Raw genomic sequence first — 21,303 nt, 5'->3', positions numbered from 1 at the left:
CGCTGAAGTTGGACCAGCTTAAACCAGCATGGAATTTTAACCTGCATTTTTAAAGGGTCTTTTTCTGCTAGATCCTGATTATACAGACAGTACTTCCCTGGCACTTTCCCATTTGTAATTGCCTCTGGTGCAGTTTGTACTGTAGTTTAGATAGGGACTGTTTCTGCCATTGTACTGCAACTTAAAAATCAGCATGAATCAGAGTGGACAGAAGTATGATTTGATTTTTGCCCCTGTCAGTGAAAATACAGAATACATACAGAATGTGCTTTAATCACTATTTGAATCCAGAGTATATATTTTTTTTCTCTCCCTATAGTAATGTTAGAAGCACATATGGTACAAGTATAGTTATACAAAAATAGCTTTGGGTTTTAATTGCATCTTGCATTTATTTCACACAACTTATTAAGGGCCGGATCCTGTGCCCATTGAAACCCAACGGAAAAGCTTCTGTGGACTTCAGTAGTAAAAATTCAGGCCCCAAAACAATAGAGAGAAGAATTCCATTTATGGCAAGTAAATAGAGCCCTGCGCGGATACAAAATTTGTATCCGTATCCAATCTGCGATCCGCAAACATGGTCCATGGATATAAAGCGAATACCTGTGGATTTGCAGGTTTCTACAAATAAAATCTGTTTGAGTGTGTTTTGGGGGGGGGGGTTAGCGGTAAGGATTTGGCTAAACAAGTTTTCTCTGTATATTCAGGAATCATTTCTCCCATTACGAAACTGCAACCGCTTCTGGGTTAGAATACAGCCATTTCTTAACAGAGCCCAGCTATGCTTCCCAGTGTCTTAGGGCAGGGAGTAAAAAAGATGAACCAACCAAGACTGCAGAGAAAGTTTAGATAGGTATAAATATAGATAGATATAAATCCAACACAGAAATAAAATAATGCACTTGACAATCCTTTTCCTTTCAGCACGGTCAGGATTTATACATACAGTTTTGCTGAATGATCAGGTCTTAAAGGACACACAAATCTCTCACCAAACCACAGAATCCTCATTATAAACAAAGGAACTTCCTTAGTCCTCATGTCTTTATTGATCACATTTTTTATGTAATCAAAGTCTAATGGTAAGTTTTCTGTGTGGCTCATCTCTCTGTCCCTTTCCTTTTCAGGTTCTACATTGAGAGCATTTCTTATTTAAAGGATAATGCCACCATCGAGTTGTTTTTCTTGAATGCAAAGTCCTGTATTTACAAGGTAAGGACTCCTTTGAATTAAGGAAGGGACTAGGGGATTCAGAAAAACTGGAGTACTCATCTGGACATGGGGTTTTCCATTTGCCCATAAGTAGGAATGCTGCTATAGATAATCCGCTTCCATTACTGGTGATTCCGGTTGTAATGAAATAAATGCCCACAGCACTTCTAAAGAAATAAGAGAGTTCATGTGACTAAGAGAGGCTGGATGGGGGTGACCTTGCATTACTAGCCTTCCAACAGTCTCCTGGTCTATTTACTCTGCCTTCTGTGGATTGTCTCACCATGCTTATACCGTATCCCAGCCCTTTCCAGAGCACCCTCATACGTGATCTTTCATCTATGATCTGCCATTTGTTTTATCTGTTTTGTGTACTGCATGGTGGGTAATAACAAGAGAGGACTCCATGCTTGTAAAACTAAAGTGGCACTTTATTCAGGGAACTATTACAGAGGCGCTGCAATTGCCACTAGCATTCCAGCCCTTTGCACACAGACTAACTTCCGTTCCTGGTGCCTCCTCCAAACTCTTCCCTCTTGCAACCTGTGCTCCTCGCTCTATGTTCCATTCAGGTTGCTACAGTATCTGTCGTAAACTGAAGGCTTGATTGTCCTCTCCCTTACAGGGTGGAAAATAATAAGTAACTTCCTTGAATGGAGTTACGCCAGTGTGAAAGGTGAATCAAGCACTGTGTCCCTAGGGAACAAAAGAGCCTCTTAAAAGAATAACCCTAGCACAAATTGAGTGGTGCAGGTATATCATGTACACAGCTGTGCAGGTACATCATGCACAGAGCTCACATTTCTGTTGTGAGTGCTGTACGGCCAGTTGTGTGATGGTGCATATAGATCTACCTGGCCTGCACACTCCTGTCCTGGCCCCCCATCTCCCTTCCTGCAATGTCTAGCCTTTGGAGTTCTCTGTGGGTTCCTGAGGCAGGGGCAGCTGACTAGCCTGCCCCATGTAGAGGACACCCTCAATACTGAACATAGCGCACACCATCAGGCTCTGTGTACTTCACACTTGTGTCACCCACCAGTCAGTACGTGCTACACATCCCCCTTTGTGCCCCATTCACAGAGATGAGTGTGTTACAGCTCATGGCTTGAAGAGTCTGGATCTTTAGTTCAAGCTTTGGAGTCTGATGCTTTTAGCACTCCAAGGTCCCTAGCGTTGGAACAAATAGTGACTGCCCCATTTGTACTTTCGTGTACTTTCACAGCTTTCGTGTGAGGTTGTCAAGGTGCTTTATAGATATTAATTATCTCAGAGGTAGATTGTTATCATCTTCAATTTACAAGTGGGGAACTGAGGCACAGAGAGATTGAGTAACTTGCCCAGGTCACCTAGGAAGTGTGCGGCAGACTAGATCCACCCAGATTCCCTGAGCACAGGCCGTAGGAGACAGATGAGGGCTTGAACCGATGATTGGATATCAAGAATTCCTCTTGAGCTGTAATCACCACTCTGACAATGCCTCTCTCTGTAGCCATGGACAAGTCACCTTGCCCCTCTGCCTTCTTCTCGGCAGCTGTAAAATAGGGGTAATACTTGATCAGACATACCTACCTCTAATCTGGATAGTGCTAGTTCTTGCAGCACATCCATTCCTTTTATATCTGTCCGAGTGCCTCTCACCAGAGTTCTGTGATGCTAAATAATTCTGTTTGTAAAGTGCTTTGAAGATGTTGCTGTTTCAGTTTCCCAGACAATGTGGGAGTGTTCACATCCAAACAAAAACATCTTGGACTGAAAAAGAAAAATTGTAAAATATTTCCACTGTGACATTTAATTTCCACCTCAATCCCCAACCTCCCACTTCAGTCGTCCATCCCCTCCATGCCCCCTGCCTTTCTTTTTCTCACCAGACCTACATTTTTATGGCCTAGCCTACTCGAGAGTCCCTTCCTCAGAATCTGTTAGAGGTAAAGAAAAAAAAAACACCTGAAAATAAATTGAATCAAATAGTGCCAGAGGCAGATGTGAGCTTGAAACTTAAAGTATAACCCAGCGAGTGTTTAAAAAAAAAAGGTTTCAGAGTAGCAGCCGTGTTAGTCTGTATCCGCAAAAAGAAGAACAGGAGTACTTGTGGCACCTTAGAGAAGTGGGCTGTAGTCCCCGAAAGCTTATGCTCTAATAAATTTGTTAGTCTCTAAGGTGCCACAAGTACTCCTGTTCTTCTTTTTAAAAAAAAAAAGTTCTGCTTTTGCATAAAGAATAGAAACGAGTGGATATTGCAGGTTACCCCAGCAGTGGTAGTGAGAGGAATCCACCAGAAGAGGGTGCCCTTGTAACTAAAGTCAATGTTACGATCAGGAACGGCTTCCCCTGCGCATTTTGGGGGGAGGGAGGAGAGGAGTGAAACCAGTACACGGGGAAATGTTTTTGTGCCAAAAATAATCTGGCCTTAAGGACTATTGAAAAAACACCAGCCTGTTGTCACTAGTTACTGAAAACAAATCTAGCCCTTGCGCAGAATTGAGTGTGAGATAGATAAGCGGCTTCCTCGCTCAGAACTCAAATGTGTTGAGATGAGTTAAACGCTGCCCAGAGGCAGTGAGTTGCTTTCTCATATGTGGCCAAGAAAATTGTCTTGTTAAAGAGAAAAGGGGGCAGCCGTGAGTCATCTGATTACCCTGAGAGTCCTGGTGTAATATGTGCTTGGAGTGGCAGGGGGCTGGACCTGCAGATTCCCAGGGATCTACGCAGCTCTTGGGGGATCAGGGCCATCTGTGCAAAGACTTCGTTCCTCCACACAGCTCCTGGAGCTCCATCACACATCCTTCACCTCCCTGGCATCTCAAGCTGAACCTGGAGAGCCCTGCTTGGACGCTGGTTGCTCTAAGAGGCTGTGGGGGGGGGTGTCTCTAGTCTGGGAATCGCTGGGAGGCTAGGCCTTTGTCTGGAACTATTCCCTGTCCACCCCACCTCTTCGCTGGCTGAAACCATCCCTAGTGACTCACCTCCCATCTGCCAGAGAGGGAACAGCAGCTGGAGAAAGTTGAGAGGGATTAGGATCTGAGAACAAGGGTATTATGCTTGTCCCAATGCTCCAAGCAGGAAAGGGACTTGTTCAGTAAGAAACATTACACAGGTTTTTGGCTCCAGTTCACAACAGCATACCCCACAGTGCCATGTCCTAATCCTTGCTAGCAGTAGTCCCTTTGACTTCAATAGGCTCACAATTGGTCGCTCAGATTTCATGTGTGTAGAGCAGGTGCTTAGCTGCCAACTCCCTGACTCTAGACATACCTGTACATTTACGTGCTCAACTGTGCAAACGTAGAAGCAACGTTGAGTAATATGGTTGAGAGAGGGTTGTTTTGTGGTGAAGGCACCAACCTGGGATTCTGGAGATCTGGGTTCAAATCCTGCCTCTGCCACAGCTTCCGGTGTGACCATGTCTGTGCCTCAGTCCTTCCCCCTGTGAAATGGGGAGAGTAACTGTCCTTCCTCCCACCCTTTGTCTGCCTTGTCAGTTAGGGTGTAAGCTCTTTCCAGCCAGAGCTGCTTGCAGCACCTGGCACGATGCGATCCCGATCTTGGCTGGGGCCTCTCGGTGGGACCGCAATACAAGTAATGCAACCTTCCATCTAAGTTGGATGCTCTGGTGTCACAAAGCACAGCCCAGCTGTCATTCCCCAAAGGCAGATGGAATCCAGGGGGCGGATGGAGAATGCCAACCAAAATGCCCTTCGTTTGTATCATTGCTTTCATTTAGGTGTGGGAAATCCTGGCTCCTGACTCCAAATCCTGGCTGCTTTTGAAACACCCCAACAACTAACGCTCTCAAAGCCCGTTAGAGACAAGGCCCAGGGGGGTTTTGGACAGCCACATAGTCCCTTGGTTGTGATTTGAATCCATCTAGCACTGTCTCAAAAGCTTCCTGCTGTGTTATTTTTTTAATTAAAAAACCGAGACAACCTGCCACATGCTAACGTGTGTCTTCAGGATTTCCTAGATGCCAGGCAGGAATGAGGACGAGGGTTCCTGGTGGGAAGGTCCGGGTTTCCGCCACTCCCACCTCACAGGGACCTTCGCACACAAAGAATACAGTGTCTGGCAGGGTTGCTAACTAATGGCCCCATCCTGCTACCACTGGCAAAGGTCTCACTGACATCAGTGGGAGCAGGATTGGGCCCTGGGCCAACAGACCATTATCTGCATCTGTGATGCTGTGGCGGGGATGGCGGAGGGGCAGGGCCCCATGAATCTAGCCCAGCAGTAACTTTGCAGAGCTCCGCTCTCCACAGAGGCCACTGTTCAAAATGCTTACTCAGCCCACTGGCTGCTCCAGCCGCCACAGGCTCTGTACGCAATGCACTGTGGTGCCTAGGGACCGTCCTTTGGGAATATTGCCAGGAAAAGCGTATGCTGCTGTTCTCATTTTGGAGGATGCTTAATAACAGAAAGCGGAGTGGGGCGGAGGAGCCTAGAAATCTGGGTCGATCTATTTCCGTCTGACCTCTCCTGAAACCATTACTTTGCACATTCAAATCTACTGTCATCCAAATACAAAAATAGCCCTCTCTGACGGCGAGACTCCCTCCCGGGGCCTTCCCAGTCTGACTTCCTGCCTCGCTCGGGTCTTGGTTTGTTTTAAAACATGTGTTGAATTTTAGTGCATTTGAAAGATGCTGGGGAAAAGCGAGTGGCTCTTCTCAGTCGGAGGCCAGGCCGGGGCGATGCTGTGGAGGGATCCGCCAGAAGGGAGTTCAGTCTCCATATGTAGACAGTGCTTGGCCACACTGCAGTGGGATGGTGGATGGGAACTGGGCAGAGGCCACCAAACAACCATCGAACTGCTCGAAGGAGGGCCACTCTGCCACTCTGTCCATGCATGGAATTCCCAGGGGCCTTCTAGGTACTGAGGAATGGGGCTGAGGGCTTTCTATAGAGTCAGCGTAGCGGGTTTAGAGAGTAAGTGCCTGCTTAGAAGGTGAGCTGTCTGGGGATTTGGTACAGTATGTGTGTCTGGGCGTGTCTGTCCGATACCAATAGTCCATAATAATAGGCAATAATCATTCCCATTGGCCTGAGGTCCTTTCTTACACAGCAGGGCTTCTAGTGCTCACCTAGCCATCACCACGGATGGCTCCTGGAAAACTGGAGTGAGGCAACATGTTCATTTGGGGCCAGGTCATGCCTGGCCCCGGCCGTGGCTATGCAGAGAGGGAGCAAGCAGAAGGCGCCGTGCCCCATCTGCATGGTCCTTACGGCTGGGTCAGGCAGAATCAGAATCTCTGCACTCAGTGGAGTGCCAGGACAGCGCCATTCCTGCTTTCCCTGGGGCCGCGCAGTGCCCCAAAGGGAGGGGGAGACACGGGTGCTCTGCCCCCTCCGACGCTGGCCAGCAGAGCTGGCTGGCTGCAGCATAAGCTGCTCCCTGAAAGGGGTGTAGGAGAGAATGTACAGCCTCTAGGAGGCCTTTTGGCTCCTGATGCTGTGTGTCTCCCTCTGCTTCTCTTGGGGTATGTCTGCACTGCAGCTGGGACCGTGCCACCCGGCCTAGATAGTCACCCGCTCGCTGGGGCAGACTAGCAGGTGCCTGTCTGCCCGGGCCAGGAGACATGCTGTCAGATGCAGTGCAGACACACTCTTAGGATTCTGCAGCTCCACACCACCCCTTACCATGGGCTGAGCCCAAATGCCGTAATTGGGCCCTGCCTTTGTGCTGATGTAACTAGCTCCCCTACCGCGTTCCCTTGGCGCATACTCATCCTTCGCGAAATCACCCCGAGTACATCAAACACTGACGCAGCAGCTGAATCTGGGAGAAGCAAGAGAAACCTCTTCACTGCTCCCACCTCAATGTAACCAACCCCCAGTGGATCATTAGAGAGGAGGCGAGGTCAGCTGCTTTTCTAGAAAGCTGGCACTGCTAAACCACAATGCTTGCACAAGAGTACCTGGGTCTTATCCTCTGTTTGCCGGGGCAGAGCCAGCACAGATCTTATGGCAGTGGTCCCCAAACTTTTTACCTTGTGCCCCCCCTTACCTCTCTCTACGTCCCCCCATCCTGGAGCTGCGGCCCCGGGTCTGGGGGGAGGGGAGCTGAGGGAGTGCAGATAGGAGTAAGTGGGCCGAGACTGGGGCCACAGCTGGGGGCGGGCATGGAGCCCCGGGTGCGGGGCCGGCATCCAGGAACCCTGGAGTGGGGCCAGGAGCGGAGCCCCAGACGCGGGGCCAGCAGCCAGAATGCCGGGCGTGGGGCCAGGAACGGAGCCCTGAGCACAGGGCCAGCTTGGGTGGCGCTCCTTCCCCGACCCTGATGGGGGCTGGCCCAAGCCCCAGCCGCGCCCACCTGAACATTCCTCAGTGCCCCTGTAGGGGGGGTGCACCCCACAGATTGGGGACCTTTGTTTTACAGCTTGTAAATGAGGTGGGTCCATTACCTGCATGAAGTGTATCGTCTAAATTTAGATCTCAGGTACCGGATCCACCTTTCTTTCCAGATACAGTAAAGCAATTCAAACATGAACTTAAATTCCGAGAGCCCTACAGGAACCTCCAGAGTTGGAATCCACCATAAGGTGATTTGGACAAAGTAAGGCTCCAGCCAAGGTGCCCCAGCAGAGCCCTACTGAGCGCAGCGGAGTTGTGCATGAGTGCAGGGCGCTGCCCATGCAGATGCAATTACTAGATCAGGGCCTATATCATGTGGTAGTAGAAAGAAGCACAGTTTATACGACTTCCCCAAGATCTGAGGGAGACAAGGTTGGTGAGGCGATATCTTTTATTGGACAACTTCTGTTGGTGAGAGAGACAGGCTTTCAAGTTTTATGGAGCTCTTCTTCAGGTCTGGGAAAGGTAATCAGAGTGCCACAGCTAAATAGAAGGTGGAACAGATTCTTAGGCTACATCTACACTACAGGGGGGAGTCGATTTAAGATACGCAAATTCAGCTACGTGAATAGCGTAGCTGAATTCGACGTATCGCAGCCGACTTACCCCGCTGTGAGGACAGCGGCAAAATCGACCTCTGCGGCTTCCCGTTGACGGCGCTTACTCCCACCTCCCCTGGTGGAGTAAGAGCGTCGATTTGGGGATTGATTGTGGGACGCGATAAATCGATCCCCGAGAGGTCGATTTCTACCCGCCGATTCAGGCGGGTAGTGTAGACCCAGCCTTAGAGACACTGGTTTTATGCCTCATTACAACCTGTAACCTACTAACTCTCTCCTTTGGCCTATGATTTCAGAGAGTGTTAATTGCCCACTTCATTTTGAATATTTCTTGCAACATGTGTTAACTCCTTCCTCTGTTTCCTGAGACCTGTTGCTTGGGGAGTCCAGATATGTGTATTGTGGGGAGGAGGAGTTGAACTTGTGTCTGAAACCAAAATCACTGTTTCCCTTAGCTGCTTTTCTTGATGCCTGGATCCTACAGTGATGAGCATTGTAAGGAAGTGCTTAGAACAGATCACATTTGACTACCATGCAATGTCAGGAATACGATTTCAGTGCAAAATTTTAAATCAGTCCAGGCAGTTATGTGAGACAAATGGTTGTAACCAACTCACTGGGTCTAAAACCCTCCTCCAGGAGCTCGGATTGGAATCCAGCTTTAACATGGGCTCAGCATAGCACTGGCTGTGAAACCTGAGGTCCGGTCATTTTCGTGGGGCTCTGGGTTTTATTGCAAACACAGCACACTGCTCCAGAGGATACAGCCCTTCAGTTTTCCCTGCTGAGGGGAAGGGGGAAAAGCCACGTTCCCATGAAGCCTGGGTGGTATTTTGGGAATAGAAAAATATTACATATTACTTTCTCCTAAAAGCACATGGGAAAGAATGAATTCTCCTCCTCCCGCGCCCCCTCCCCTGCAACTCCTCCATTCCACCCCAGTTAAGTTCTGATGTTGCGCTTCATTTACCAGGACAGAGTTCTGTGTATTTTGCTTTCTCCACATCGCTGTGAGCAGGTCCATTTGGTCTCCAGGAGTAATGGGAACCCTTTGAAGCCGAGCCAGAGGAGAAGGCACGTTTCACTGTGTCATTACGAGCAGGTTCGTCTTGGGGGAGCTGAAATTTAGTGAACTCTCCTTTTTTTTTCCCCCTTCTCTTTTCTTCCTAGGAACTCATTGAAGTTGACAGCGAGGTGGTGTTTGAATTGGCCGCGTACATCTTGCAGGTAGGGGCAGCAGCTGTCTCTTGTTCCTTCTGTATCTGCGATGCTTAAATCTGTTGTTGGGGGTTCAGAAATCACAGACCCTCCTAGGGAGTTACACCAAGCGTACAGGAACAGAGAAGATAGGGTGTATTTTGCCAAGCTAGGGGGAAAAAGCTGGAACCCTTTAGTGCTGGATGGTAACCCTGCTGTCCCAGCCGAGCGAGGGGCATTGATTTGCCGCGTTGCCCCAGGAGCAGGACGGGAACCAGCTGGAAGTGGATGTGGAAGTGAGCTACCCAGCACAGATTACTTCCCCATCTGCTTCAGCTCCAGTGTGCTGGCTGGCATGCTAGGGCTGGAGCCATGGCTCTACTCACTCCCACCCCTGCCTATCCACTCCTTGTGCACCTGTGTGAGGAGGGGAATAGCTGCCCAGCAGCATATGCTGTCCTCCTCCTTGGAGGTTCCAGCTATGCGTGCTGCCCACGCAGGAATGTAAGGGGGTTCTTTGCTCCCCATCATTCCCCTGTGCTGAAGTGTATGGTGAACCTAATTTGCATCCATATCTAGTGATACTTTGCACGTCTATAGCACCGTTCATCTGAGGATCTCAAAGGGCTTTACACACATTCATCATGAATTAACCCTCATCACATCAGCAGGTATGAACCCAGAATACAAGCCAGATCTCCTGACACCCCAGACAGGGCTGTGCTCAACCGTTAGACCATGATTCTTTCCTTTCATATGAGACATAAGTTTCCTGATTCGCTGACCACCCAGTGTCAGATCCAGCCCAGTATCTAAAGGAAACCTAAGGTGAAAATATTAAATACAGTTTTGAAAAGCAAGGCAAGGTTCTGCTCTGTCACCAATTCTACGCTGGTGTAACTGCACTAACTTAGTGGATGTTTCAGAGTAGCAGCCGTGTTAGTCTGTATCCGCAAAAAGAACAGGAGTACTTGTGGCACCTTAGAGACTAACAAATTTATTAGAGCATAAGCTTTCGTGGACTACAGCTGTAGTACTCCTGTTCTTTTAACTTAGTGGAGTTGCTCCTGATGGACACTGGTGTGGGAGGAGAATCAGGCCCACAGTTGTGCCTGATTTTCAGATATGTTGAGAATCCACAACTCCACTTGAAGTCAGTGGGAGCTGCAAACATCAGCGCCCGTGAAAATCAAGCCTTAAATTTCCACCTTAGGATTTGGCTTCAGAAAAGATTTGTCAGGTCTTATTTTATCCAAATTAAAAGACTGGCCCAAATCAAAACCCTGGAAAATTTGGATCTGGAACCAGATCTGAACTTTGTAGCTCAAATCAATCTCCGGTTCAAAATGGATCACCTATTCCTGGGCATTTCAACAAGCTAGAAAGGGGATGGGAAGTTATATGGCATGGCGGGATTCCCTTGTCCACACAGTAAGAGAAGCAGTTGAGAGGCAGCTTTATACTGCCCAGCAGGAAACACAAAATTCTCCAAGGCTTCCAGTTCAATTGGGGATGAAGATTTAATATGTCTACAGGTATGTCTTCACTGCAATTAGCTCGAGTTAGCTATGCTCAAATTACTCCTCTCGAGTTAGCAGCGTTCTAATGAAAGCAGCCAAGCTGCGAAAGAACACTCAAGTTGCTGCGTCCACACTGGTGGTATACTTGCTCATGTGTGGCACACCCTTAGCACTCTATTTTAACTCAGGTTAACTCTGCAATTAAGACAAACCCTAATCCTGCAGCAGGTGAGCAATGAAGTTGTCTCAAACAGGACTGGGTCCCTATCTGCCCTGTACCATTTACACCCATGCAGAATGTTACCAAATCAGAATCCTTCATTCCCCCACACAGATGTAAATGGACAGCATTTTGCACTCACTCTGCCCAGATTCAGATGACTGACAGGGTGCAAGACGCTGGACTGTAACCTAAAACCTAGAGATCAGGGTAAATTGAAGTGGATCAAATCCAGACCTGTTGAGTGCAACTCCACTGGCTTCAGTGAAGTTACACCTGCTTACCCCAAGATTAAAGTTGGGCCCATGATTTTACTGAGACCACCTCTTTATTCACGAAGAAGGAGGGGACGATGCACCAATTATCAAGATGACAGGTTTCAGCGTGGTAGCCGTGTTAATCTGTATCAGCAAAAACAATGAGGAGTCCTTGTGGCACCTTAGAGACTAACAAATTTATTTGGGCATAAGCTTTCGTGGGCTAAAACCCACTTCATCAGATGCATAGTCTCTAAGGTGCCACAAGGACTCTCGTTGTTTTTGCAATTATCAAAAGTGTTTAGTAATGTTTGCAGTTCAGCACAAGTGACCTGACAGGAATGATTCATAAAGGCAGAGGGTGGGGGGTTTGAGGGCACGTCATTCTTTATGGGCAGTAATTGTCATGGGAGAAGATCAGAGATAATGGCCAGATAATGGTTTCTTCTTTTTCTCCTCTTCTTAGTGCAGTTTTTAGTCTCTTTCCAGTCAGCCATGAGACTCCTAAAAGATCCATGTGGAACAGCCAAGCCATCTCATCAGCATATGTTAATCAATAGTAACCATTGCACTTCTGTAGCACTTTTCATGTTAGGGAAGCAATTAGTGCTGGGAGTTTCATTCTTCATTAAGATCAATTTTAGAGTAATACAGCAAAAATTAGAGAAAGGGAGAAACAATTAAAAGCACATTACAGCAATTGCGTATTGGCCTGCTGGGTGAATACACATCTCGGACAGCAGGCTCATTGTGAGAGTTAGTGCTAGGGATAGGAATCTATTGTTTGTCCCTGCATCCTAATGAAAAACTTGAGCAATTAGCAACTATAGATGTAAGCCCCGGCCAGTATGCCACTGTAGCCCCCGGCTGCTGTGATCTGAAGTATTTACCATCACAAACAAACACAGGATATTACGCACATTGCGGGAGTAGTTTGAAGTGTGACTTAATGAAATTAAGCAACACAAACCATACTTTTATATGTGACCAAGTTACAATTATTACAACCTGTGTGTGTGATGCACTCCAGCAGAGAACAAGGGGGATCGTTCAGCTATCTGTTTTGATTCAGTGCCTGCACTGCAGAGTCAGCTCAGGTTAGCCAGACTGCAAAGTCAAACCCAAGTGACTGTGTCCTCACTGATTCTGCACTCACCCTTGTGTGTCGCCAGGACTTCTGGGGGCATCTCTCATGCTTCTTTGTAATGCAGTAGCCTGAGCAACTCTATGATTCATTCTTAGTGAATTTTGAGAGAATTTGTGTGCCCTGCACACACAAGGGGACGTGTGAGAAGGCATTGGAGGACTGTCAGCGCTCAAGTGGTTCAGCTTGTGTCCTCACTGCAAAGTAAGTGGGATACCCAAATGAAAGCAGCAGCTGAGCTCTAGCCTGCACGCCCAGCCAGGCTAGCCCGGGTTTAAAGCACCGCTAAACTTGGGTGAGAGGATTTGTGCGTGGATGGGAGGGGAATTACGGGCAACACCCAAGTAAGAGTCCAGGTTAGGTCTGCAGTGAAGACATGCCCATTGTGGAGGCTCCACTACTGACCAGTTGCAAACTAAATGATTACAATGCTCTGTCTACATTATACATTTTACCATGTTAAAGCAAAGTGTGTAACTCTTGGTAAATGTTGACTTTCTAATGGCAACCACTGTGTATTTTGGGAATGTGGCACAACCAATTTTGGGGATGCTTCAGATATCAAAATATGGCTACAAGACTCCAGCAGAGACCAAATTCTGGTACTAATGCCATCACTGGAGTAGAGCACCACACACTAGTGTAGGATTGGACTCTGATGTTGATAGATAGATCACAATGCTTTCATGGACGAAACATCTAAAATATATAGTCAGTGTTTCCCTAAGTACTTTCTTAGGTAGGAAGGACAGAAGTTTAAGAAAAACACTGTATCCAACAAAAAGCGGAATGGGAAATTTAGATATGCAGAATGTAATTACTCAAACTGGAAACTGATCCAAGCAGTGGGGCTAATATTTGCAAAAGGTGTCAGGGGGTTTTCAGTGACCACAAGTCACTTGTACTTTGGAGATCTTCTAGCAATGCACTGCCCCCTAGCCATACAGGAGTACTGGTTTAATACGAAGAACACACTTAGTAATTCGCCAGCACTACTTCCTGCAGTACTTACCATAGGTATCCACTAGCAGCATAGAGAGTCGTCGGCCTGACTACTTGCTGTGCCTAACCCGATTTGATTTGTAAGATCTGTTCAGATTGCAGCCCAAAGTGGTACAGCAAGTCCGACTTAGTTTAAAGGCTTGATACTGACAATACCATTGGAATTTGTTAAGTAAGGAAACTATTGTTGACTGATATTTGTAAGTGACAAATCTAGAAATGTATCTTTTCTGAATTAAATGTTGCTATTTTAGTGACAAATGGGTTTTTTCCCATCTTTTTACAGGAGGCGAAAGGAGATTTTGCAAGGTAAGTTTGTTGGAAGTTCTCTCAATGCCATTATTTATTCTGACTGTGAAATTGCTTACATCTGCTGGAGGACTGATGTGACAGTTTATAACTATATTGCAATGGGGAACTCTTCACACTGTTGTTAGCCTAGACATCATGTTTCCTGTAATAACTTAGGTCCAAAATGCAGCCCTGGCCCAGGCCACATATTGAAAACAGTATTGTTTGTGACTACATTGTTTGTGAATTTCTTGATGTGTTTGTGAAGTTCAGGAAACAGCGTAGCCTGCCGAAGGAAATTGCTGAGGAAATGACTCCCCCACAATCATTGTTGTAATATCACATGTCCAGCAGGACTTGATGTTAAAATTCTCTCATTAACTGGCATTAGGTGGCCTCTGAATGGGGGGACCTCCGAGTTTGAGCCTGATTTTCAGAAGTGCTAAAAAATTCACCAGTGGCTGGGGTTAGATGGCTCAAGGGATTGTTAATAAATATACAGCATCTGAGTTAGGTCAGGTCCAGGTCAGTAGTGACCAAAAGTCATTATCATCTGATGGCTGTTCAGTGCCCTGTGTAAAATCCATGGATGCTCTCACTCTGATACTTAGCAGACCTAAGTCCATGTTACAAAAACAAACCCCACCATAGATTACACTGTACTGCTCTCAAACTGAACTGCAGCTGGAGAACCACCATCAATCATCCTTGCAGCTGATCTCAGAAGGAAAGCCAGCAAATGGATGGGCAGGGATGCAGCCCCAAGAGAAGGTCCCTCCAGCCAAGGTGGAGGTGCATTGGTAGAATGCTCACAGGGCTACTGGGGGTGAACAGAAGATTGTGACTAAACAGAGGACCAGATAAAACAAGACTTGATTCTCCAGCTCTGGCAGGCTAGGACTTTTAAGCAGCACTAACATAAACTTAATTTTTTTTTAAACTGGAAAGATGGAACGTGCATTGCAAACATTGTAACCTCGCCCTGCAACAACCAGGAATGTGAGATGACGCTCAACAAAAAGAAACTCTGGTTCTGCCCTATCATTTTTCAGAGTCCCAGTCGGCTTGTGAAATCCTGACATGTCTGTGACAAGGAGACACAAGCCTGATCTTGCTTTATTTCTCAAGTCCAACTATTTCAGAGCAGCGTGGTTATCAGCAGTGCCATTTAGTTAGGTAGCTAGGAGAGACATTCAGGTATTTTATCATGCAGGCTGATTTAAAACACAGTGTCAAGTGAGGGACGCTTTCCCAGTTCAATCAAACCCCATGATAACCACGTCCTCCAGCACACGCAGGGTTATGAACAGCAGAGTATCCTGTACATAAAAAACATGCACCGGCTGGACTTGAATAAGGCTAAGGACAGAGCAGATTGGGTGAGGTGGTTCAGGGGATTGGATGTAGAACCTTTCACTTTTAGGTGTCCGAGTCCAGTTGCAGAGCTGGAAGTAGCAGTGGAAAGTTTTCACCAACTGAAGGCTGTTCATTGCTCTGTGTCAAATGAGTTGGTCAGGTTTCAACTTCACACAAAACCCTACCATAGGTGGGGCTAAATGGCCCTCCATGTCAGGGTGAAGGTAGTACATCTCTACCTCGATATAACGTGACCCGATATAACACGAATTCAGATATAACGCAGTTTCACCTATAATGCGGTAAGATTTTTTGGCTCCTGAGGACAGCGTTGTATCGAGGTAGAGGTGTACCTAGATTTCATAAGGTGCTTTTCATCTGTAGATCTCAAAGCACTTTAAAAAGGGTCTCAGGGTCCCCATTTTTCAGATGGGGAAACTGAGGCATAGAGTGTGGCCGTGATTTGCCCAAGGTCACCCAGTAGGTCACAGCTAGGAGTAGAACCCAGGTCTCCTGAGTCCACTTCTAGTGCACAATCCAGTAAGCCACACTACTGCGAAGTATGCTCCCTGCATAGCCATCTAATTTTGATAAGTGAATGAAAGTTTTCATTGCGTGGTGGTCTCTGTGAGTTTGATGGTCTCAGTGTAGTATCTGCTTTCCAAACCCCACCATTATAACTGGCACCCTGTTGGCGGTCTCATGATACAGAGGGCAAGATATGAATGGGCTTTGGAGACTGACCTGCATGCCTGTAGGCTGGGTTTGAGGCATGTTGTAGGAGCAGGGTAGGAGAAGCTTGCACTGCTTTATGCCCTTTCTCCAGGGACATCCATCCCACACCTTTCATGAGCCCTTCACATTCACTAGAGAGGGTTTACTTATTGGGTGAAATCCTGACGCTACTGAAGTCAATGAGAGTTTTGCCTTTGAGCCAGGATTTCACCCACTGAGATTTGTGCTTACGGGTTTCACCAACACAGCAATGTATGAACTTGAAGTCTTAGGGATAAATGCATCCAGATGCAAGCAGGAGTAACTTTTGTTTGTAGACAATAGGAGTTGTACCGATGTATGCCAGGGCTGAAGGTGGCTCCTGTTGTTACCTATCTGCGTTTGAGGTTAATCATTGTTGAAATGTTGTTACTAATAGAATTTGCTATTGTCTGATATGGAGAAGCTTTGCAGTTACAGAGAGTCTTTGTTACTGAGATTTAAAGATTATATCTTGTAAATGACAGCATAAATTTCATGAAGGCTGCACTATTGAACTCTGCTTTCTGCAGAAACAAAGCTATCTAAGAGATGCATGTTTAGAAGGAAAATGGAAAATTTCAGCAAACTTATTGCCTGAAAGCAGTGTCAGATTTACCGCTAAGGAGACTAATGGTGTCTCTTTGGCCCCAATCCAGCAAAGCACTTAAGCGGGTGCTTAACTTTAAGGAAGGGAGAATTCCCACGAAAGCACTTGTTGCAGAATTCCTGCCTGTGGGGACTAGCGTGGTGTGATATCTAGCCCTATGATGCTTTGATCTTTACATCACAGCTTGGCATCAGCACAGTGTGATGTAGGCATGATGACATCAAAACTTCATCATCCTGAGAGGTGACATCACATGGTGATAAGGTTTTGTGCATTCTTAAAGTTATTTGGGAATGTGCAAACCCCCATGGAAATCAGAGGTGACCTCACAAAATCCAGGTGGCAACTTTCTGCCATTCTTACCTGATCAGTTGTCACCTCTCCCAGGATGGCTGCTCCTGCTGCAGGTCTTGGGGAAGATGAGTTGTCCAGTGCTGGGGGATTGAAGTGAGGTGAACGGGCCCTCCCTAGACACAGAGGAAGAGGGGGCTCCAACCCTCGTGAGCGGAGCCCTACCCCTAGCTCCGCCCCCTGGACACCAATGGCGGGGCCGGAAGTATAAAGGCGGGACCAAGAAGCTCAGTCGTGCCCTAGCCACTGGAGGGGACAGATGTTTCCTCTGAGCTCTCGTGCTGGGAGGTGGCAGCAGGCCCGTAGAGTGCAGACGATTGGTCCATACCGCCTGGACCCTGGACTGACCTGACCCCAGGGGTGGCAGATGACTGGCCTGGACAACCTGGACCTCTGGACGACCCGGCCGTGCAGGAGACAGACGACTGTCCCAGACCACCGGCTGGCCTAACCCCGGTGGAGCTACTGCTGGCAACTGAGGCCCCCGCTGATCATCTTACCTCACCGGATCAGCAGGTATCCTTGGAGGGGGAGTGTGGAACTGGCCCAGGGGCAGCAGACCCCTGTTTGGCTGCAACGCTGGCAGAGAGTGAGTCAGTGTGTTGCGGCTTGGATCCCCACTGACGCAGTGGCAGACCCCTCCGCCACCCTTAGGGCCCTGAGCCGGGACGCAGTGGAGTGGGAAGGCCTGCATCCCCCCCTGCCACCTAAGCGGTGGGTGACAGTCTCCCACTCCCTCAGGCTAGCTGAATGAAAGCCTGAGTTAACTGACTTTGGTTGCAGGCCCAGGCTGAGTGTCTTTGTTTCCCGCCCAGCTCTGAACCAGAGCCTGGGCTCATTAACTGCTTACAGCCCCACCTGAGTGCAGGTTGGAGCTGAGTGACTTTGTTTACCGCCCAGCTCTGAACCAGAGCCTGGGCTACATGCCTATTTGCTGCTCCGCCTGAGTGCAGGCCTGAGCTAAGTGACAGTGCTTGCTGCTCTGCTCTGAACCAGAGCCTAGGCCAGGGGTCGTCAATGTTCGGCACGCGGCTCGCCAGGGTAAGCACTCTAGTGAGCCGGGCCAGTTTATTTACCTGCTGACGTGGCAAGTTCGGCCAACCGCGGCCCCCACTCGCCGCGGTTCGCCGTCCCGGGCCAATGGGGACAGCAGGAAGCGGCGCGGGCCGAGGGATGTGCTGGCCGTGGCTTCCCGCCGCCCCCCCATTGGGCCGGGATGGCGAACCACGGCCAATGGGGGCCGCGATCGGCCGAACCTGCCGCGTCAGTAAATAAACTGGCCCGGCCCGCTAGGGTGCTTACCCTGGCGAGCCGCGTGCCGAACATTGACGACCCTTGGCCTAGGCTGATTGACAATTTGCAGCTCCGCCTGAGTGCAGGCTCGAGCCATACTTTGACAGGCCTCGCTGATTCCCCCCACAGCAAGCAAAGTGGGGCCTCAGGGCAGAGCGAGGGTGGCGCACCCACCTGGAAAAAGGAAAGTCAGCACCTGTGCCCGGAGTGACATAAGTTATACCGACATAAGTGGTAGTGTAGACACAGCCTTTGATTCGAGTGGAGGCAGCCGTGTGTGGCTGAGATGCATTCTGAATGAGTTACAGGAGATGTGCGACCATCATCATTCAAAGCAAAGCAGATGGCTACGTAAGCCTGGAACCGATTGAAACCTTGGGTGGAAATTGGTTCCAGGGGCAGAGACGCACTCTGGTTTGCCCTTGCTTTGACGGGCTGGCCAGACAGCCAATGTCTGCAGTGGGTAAGAGTGGCTTCACTGAAGGAAATGTTGGTACTGTAGTGAGTTTGCTGACAGACAGTCTTTGTGACCTAACTGTTAAAAATTTCAGGGGACAGGAAGCTCCGCCCCTCTGCCAACCTACACTTCTGTGTGGCTTGGGGGCAGGGCCCTGCTCAATGGCTATTCAGTAGCAGAATATCATACACCAAAAGCTGTCTGCTAGCACCGTGTTTATACAAAAGACAGCAGCCACGCTGCAGCGCCACCCCTCAGCGCGCTCCCTCAGATTCTGACGTCCCCGACTCTCCTTCTGAACTTTTCCCCAACTATAAATGTAGAAAAGATTATCACCCAATGTAAAATTAAATATGTAGATGTAAATGGTCACAGATGGTGCCTATTTTCCCACATTAGAAACACATAAAGACGCTTGTGTGCCGTGCTATAAGCTCTCTAGTGTTGCCACAGCCAAAACACAGTGCATCAGCAACCCTGGGATGGAAACCCATGTTGCGGGAGAGAGAAAAAAATAAGTCTTATAAGGCCCAGTGTTTGCTATCATCGGTCTGCTCCAATTCTTTAGATTCCAAGCAGAGTTCGACAGTAATTATCAAGAGCCGTGGAGTCAATAGCAGCATTATTGTGTCATTTTCCTGAATATCCCTTAGATGGAGTTTTTCCTGCTACTGCCGATTGGGTTTCAAGAATTTTCCAACAAGTTCACATGGCTTTAGAGGCAGAATTGCAGAGGATGTGCTACCGAGCTGGGTTTTAAAACAGAAGTTAAAGCCCTTTGTATGTTAAGGGAAATTGATTATTCACCTTTGCTTTGGAGGGGTAACCAAAGGATATGGTTGTTTGGACTGAAAAATTATACATTTAGGCTCAGATTTCTAAAGGAGCCTATGGGAATGAGGTGCCCAAATCCTATTGACTTTCAATAGGAGATGGACACTTAGCTCTTGATTCTGTACTTTTTGAAATTAGTGCAAAATGTCTATTGACTTCAGGCCATGAATTCTCTTAGACTAATAGCCCTGGTCTACACTGTGGGGGGGGGTCGACCTAAGATATGCCGACTTCAGCTACACGAATAGCGTAGTTAAAGTCGGCGTATCTTAGGTCGACTTACCTGGCCGTGAGGACAGCGGCGAGTCGACTGCTGCCACTCTCCCATTGACTCTGCTTTCGCCTCTCACGAGCTGGAGTTCTGGAGTCGACGAGGAGTGTAATCGGGGATCGATTTTACCGTGTCTACACTAGACGCAATAAATCGATCCCCGATAGATCGATCACTACCCGCTGATCTTGCGGGTAGTGAAGACCTGCCTATAGGCACCTATTCCAAGGCTGGAGCACCCATGGGGAAAAAAATTGTGGGTGCTGAGCACCCACCGGCAGCCCCCCTATCAGAACCTCCCCTTCCAGCACCTCCCGCCCACCAGTAGGCCCCACTGATCAGTGCCTTCCCGTCCCTCCCAGCACCTACTGCCTGCCCTGGATCATCTGTTTTGCGGTGTCAGGAGGCGCTGGGGGAGAGGGGAAGGAGCAAGGGCGCAGCGTGCTCAGGGGAGGCGGTGGAACTGGGCAGGGAAGGGGCAGAGCGGGGGTGGGAAGGAGCTGGGTGGGGCTTTGGGGAAGGGATGGAGTGGGGGCAGGGCCTGGGCAGAGCAAGAGGGAGCACCCCCCGGCAGATTAGAAACTCGGCGCCTGTGTTTAGACCCTTTGATAAACCCAGTCCTAAATCTCACAGACTGCCTCCCTCCGGGCGCCTCTGGGTAGGACACTGGGAAATGCTGGGGTAGTTCAGAAGACCGGAAGAAAGGTAATGCTGTGCCAATATTTTAAAAGGGTAAATGGTGTGACCTGGGTAATTATAGGCCTGTTAGCCTGACATTGATTCCAGGCAAAATACTGGTGCAGATGGTATGGGACTCAATAAAAAATGAAAGGAGGGTAATATAATTAATGCCAATCAACATGAGTTTATGAAAAATAGATCTTGTCAAACTAATCTGATATCTTTTTTTTTTTTCATGAGATTACCAATTTGGTTGATAAAGGTAAAAGTGTTGATGTAATAGACTTCTGTAGGAAGTTTGACTTGGTATGCATGACATTTTGATTAAAAAACTAGAATGTTATGAAATTAACTTGACACATATTAAATGGATTAAAATGTGGCTAAGAGATGAGATAGGTCTCAAAATATAACTGTAAACGAGGAATCATCATCAGGCAGGTGTGTTTCCAGTGGGGTTCCACAGGAATCAGTTCTCGGCCCTACGCTATTTTAATGACCTGGAAGAAAACATGAAGTCATCACTGGTAATCTTTGCAGATGACACAAAACTTGGAGGAGTGGTAAATAATGAAGATAGGTCAGTGATACAAGAGCGATCTGGCTCGGTTGGTAAGCTGGATGCAAGCAAACAATATGCATTTTAATACGGCTAAATGTAAATGTATTCATCTGGGAACAAAGAACACGGGCCATATTTACGGGATGGGAGACTCTATCCTGGGAAAAAGTGACTCTGAAAAAGGTATGAGGATCGTGGTGGATAAACTCCAAGACTGACATTGGGGCTAAAGGGCTAATGCAATCCTGGAACGTATAAACGGGGGAATCTCAACTAGGAGTAGAGAGGTTATTTTACCTCTATATTTGGCACTGATGCAAAATCTGCTGGAATAACGTATCCAGTTCTGGTGGCCACAATTCAAGAAGGATGTTGATAAACAGG

The 21,303-nt window shown here is 47.9% G+C and overlaps 1 protein-coding gene across 13 annotated transcripts in view; it reads left to right on the top strand.

Annotated features, from left to right (window-relative positions):
• FRMD4A (FERM domain containing 4A) overlaps positions 1-21,303 on the top strand; it is a 529,915-nt gene that overhangs the window by 414,235 nt on the left and 94,377 nt on the right. For all 13 annotated transcript variants that reach the window (XM_065553559.1, XM_065553618.1, XM_065553447.1 and 10 more), the window contains 3 exons: positions 1,131-1,215; positions 9,291-9,347; positions 13,747-13,769. In XM_065553559.1, coding sequence (XP_065409631.1) covers positions 1,131-1,215; positions 9,291-9,347; positions 13,747-13,769 — 165 coding nt within the window. The remainder of the gene's footprint in view (positions 1-1,130; positions 1,216-9,290; positions 9,348-13,746; positions 13,770-21,303) is intronic.

Source organism: Chrysemys picta, chromosome 1 (assembly GCF_011386835.1).
Source record: "Chrysemys picta bellii isolate R12L10 chromosome 1, ASM1138683v2, whole genome shotgun sequence".
NCBI classification, from domain to species: Eukaryota; Metazoa; Chordata; order Testudines; family Emydidae; genus Chrysemys; species Chrysemys picta.
This window is presented reverse-complemented; position numbering and strand designations above follow the sequence as displayed.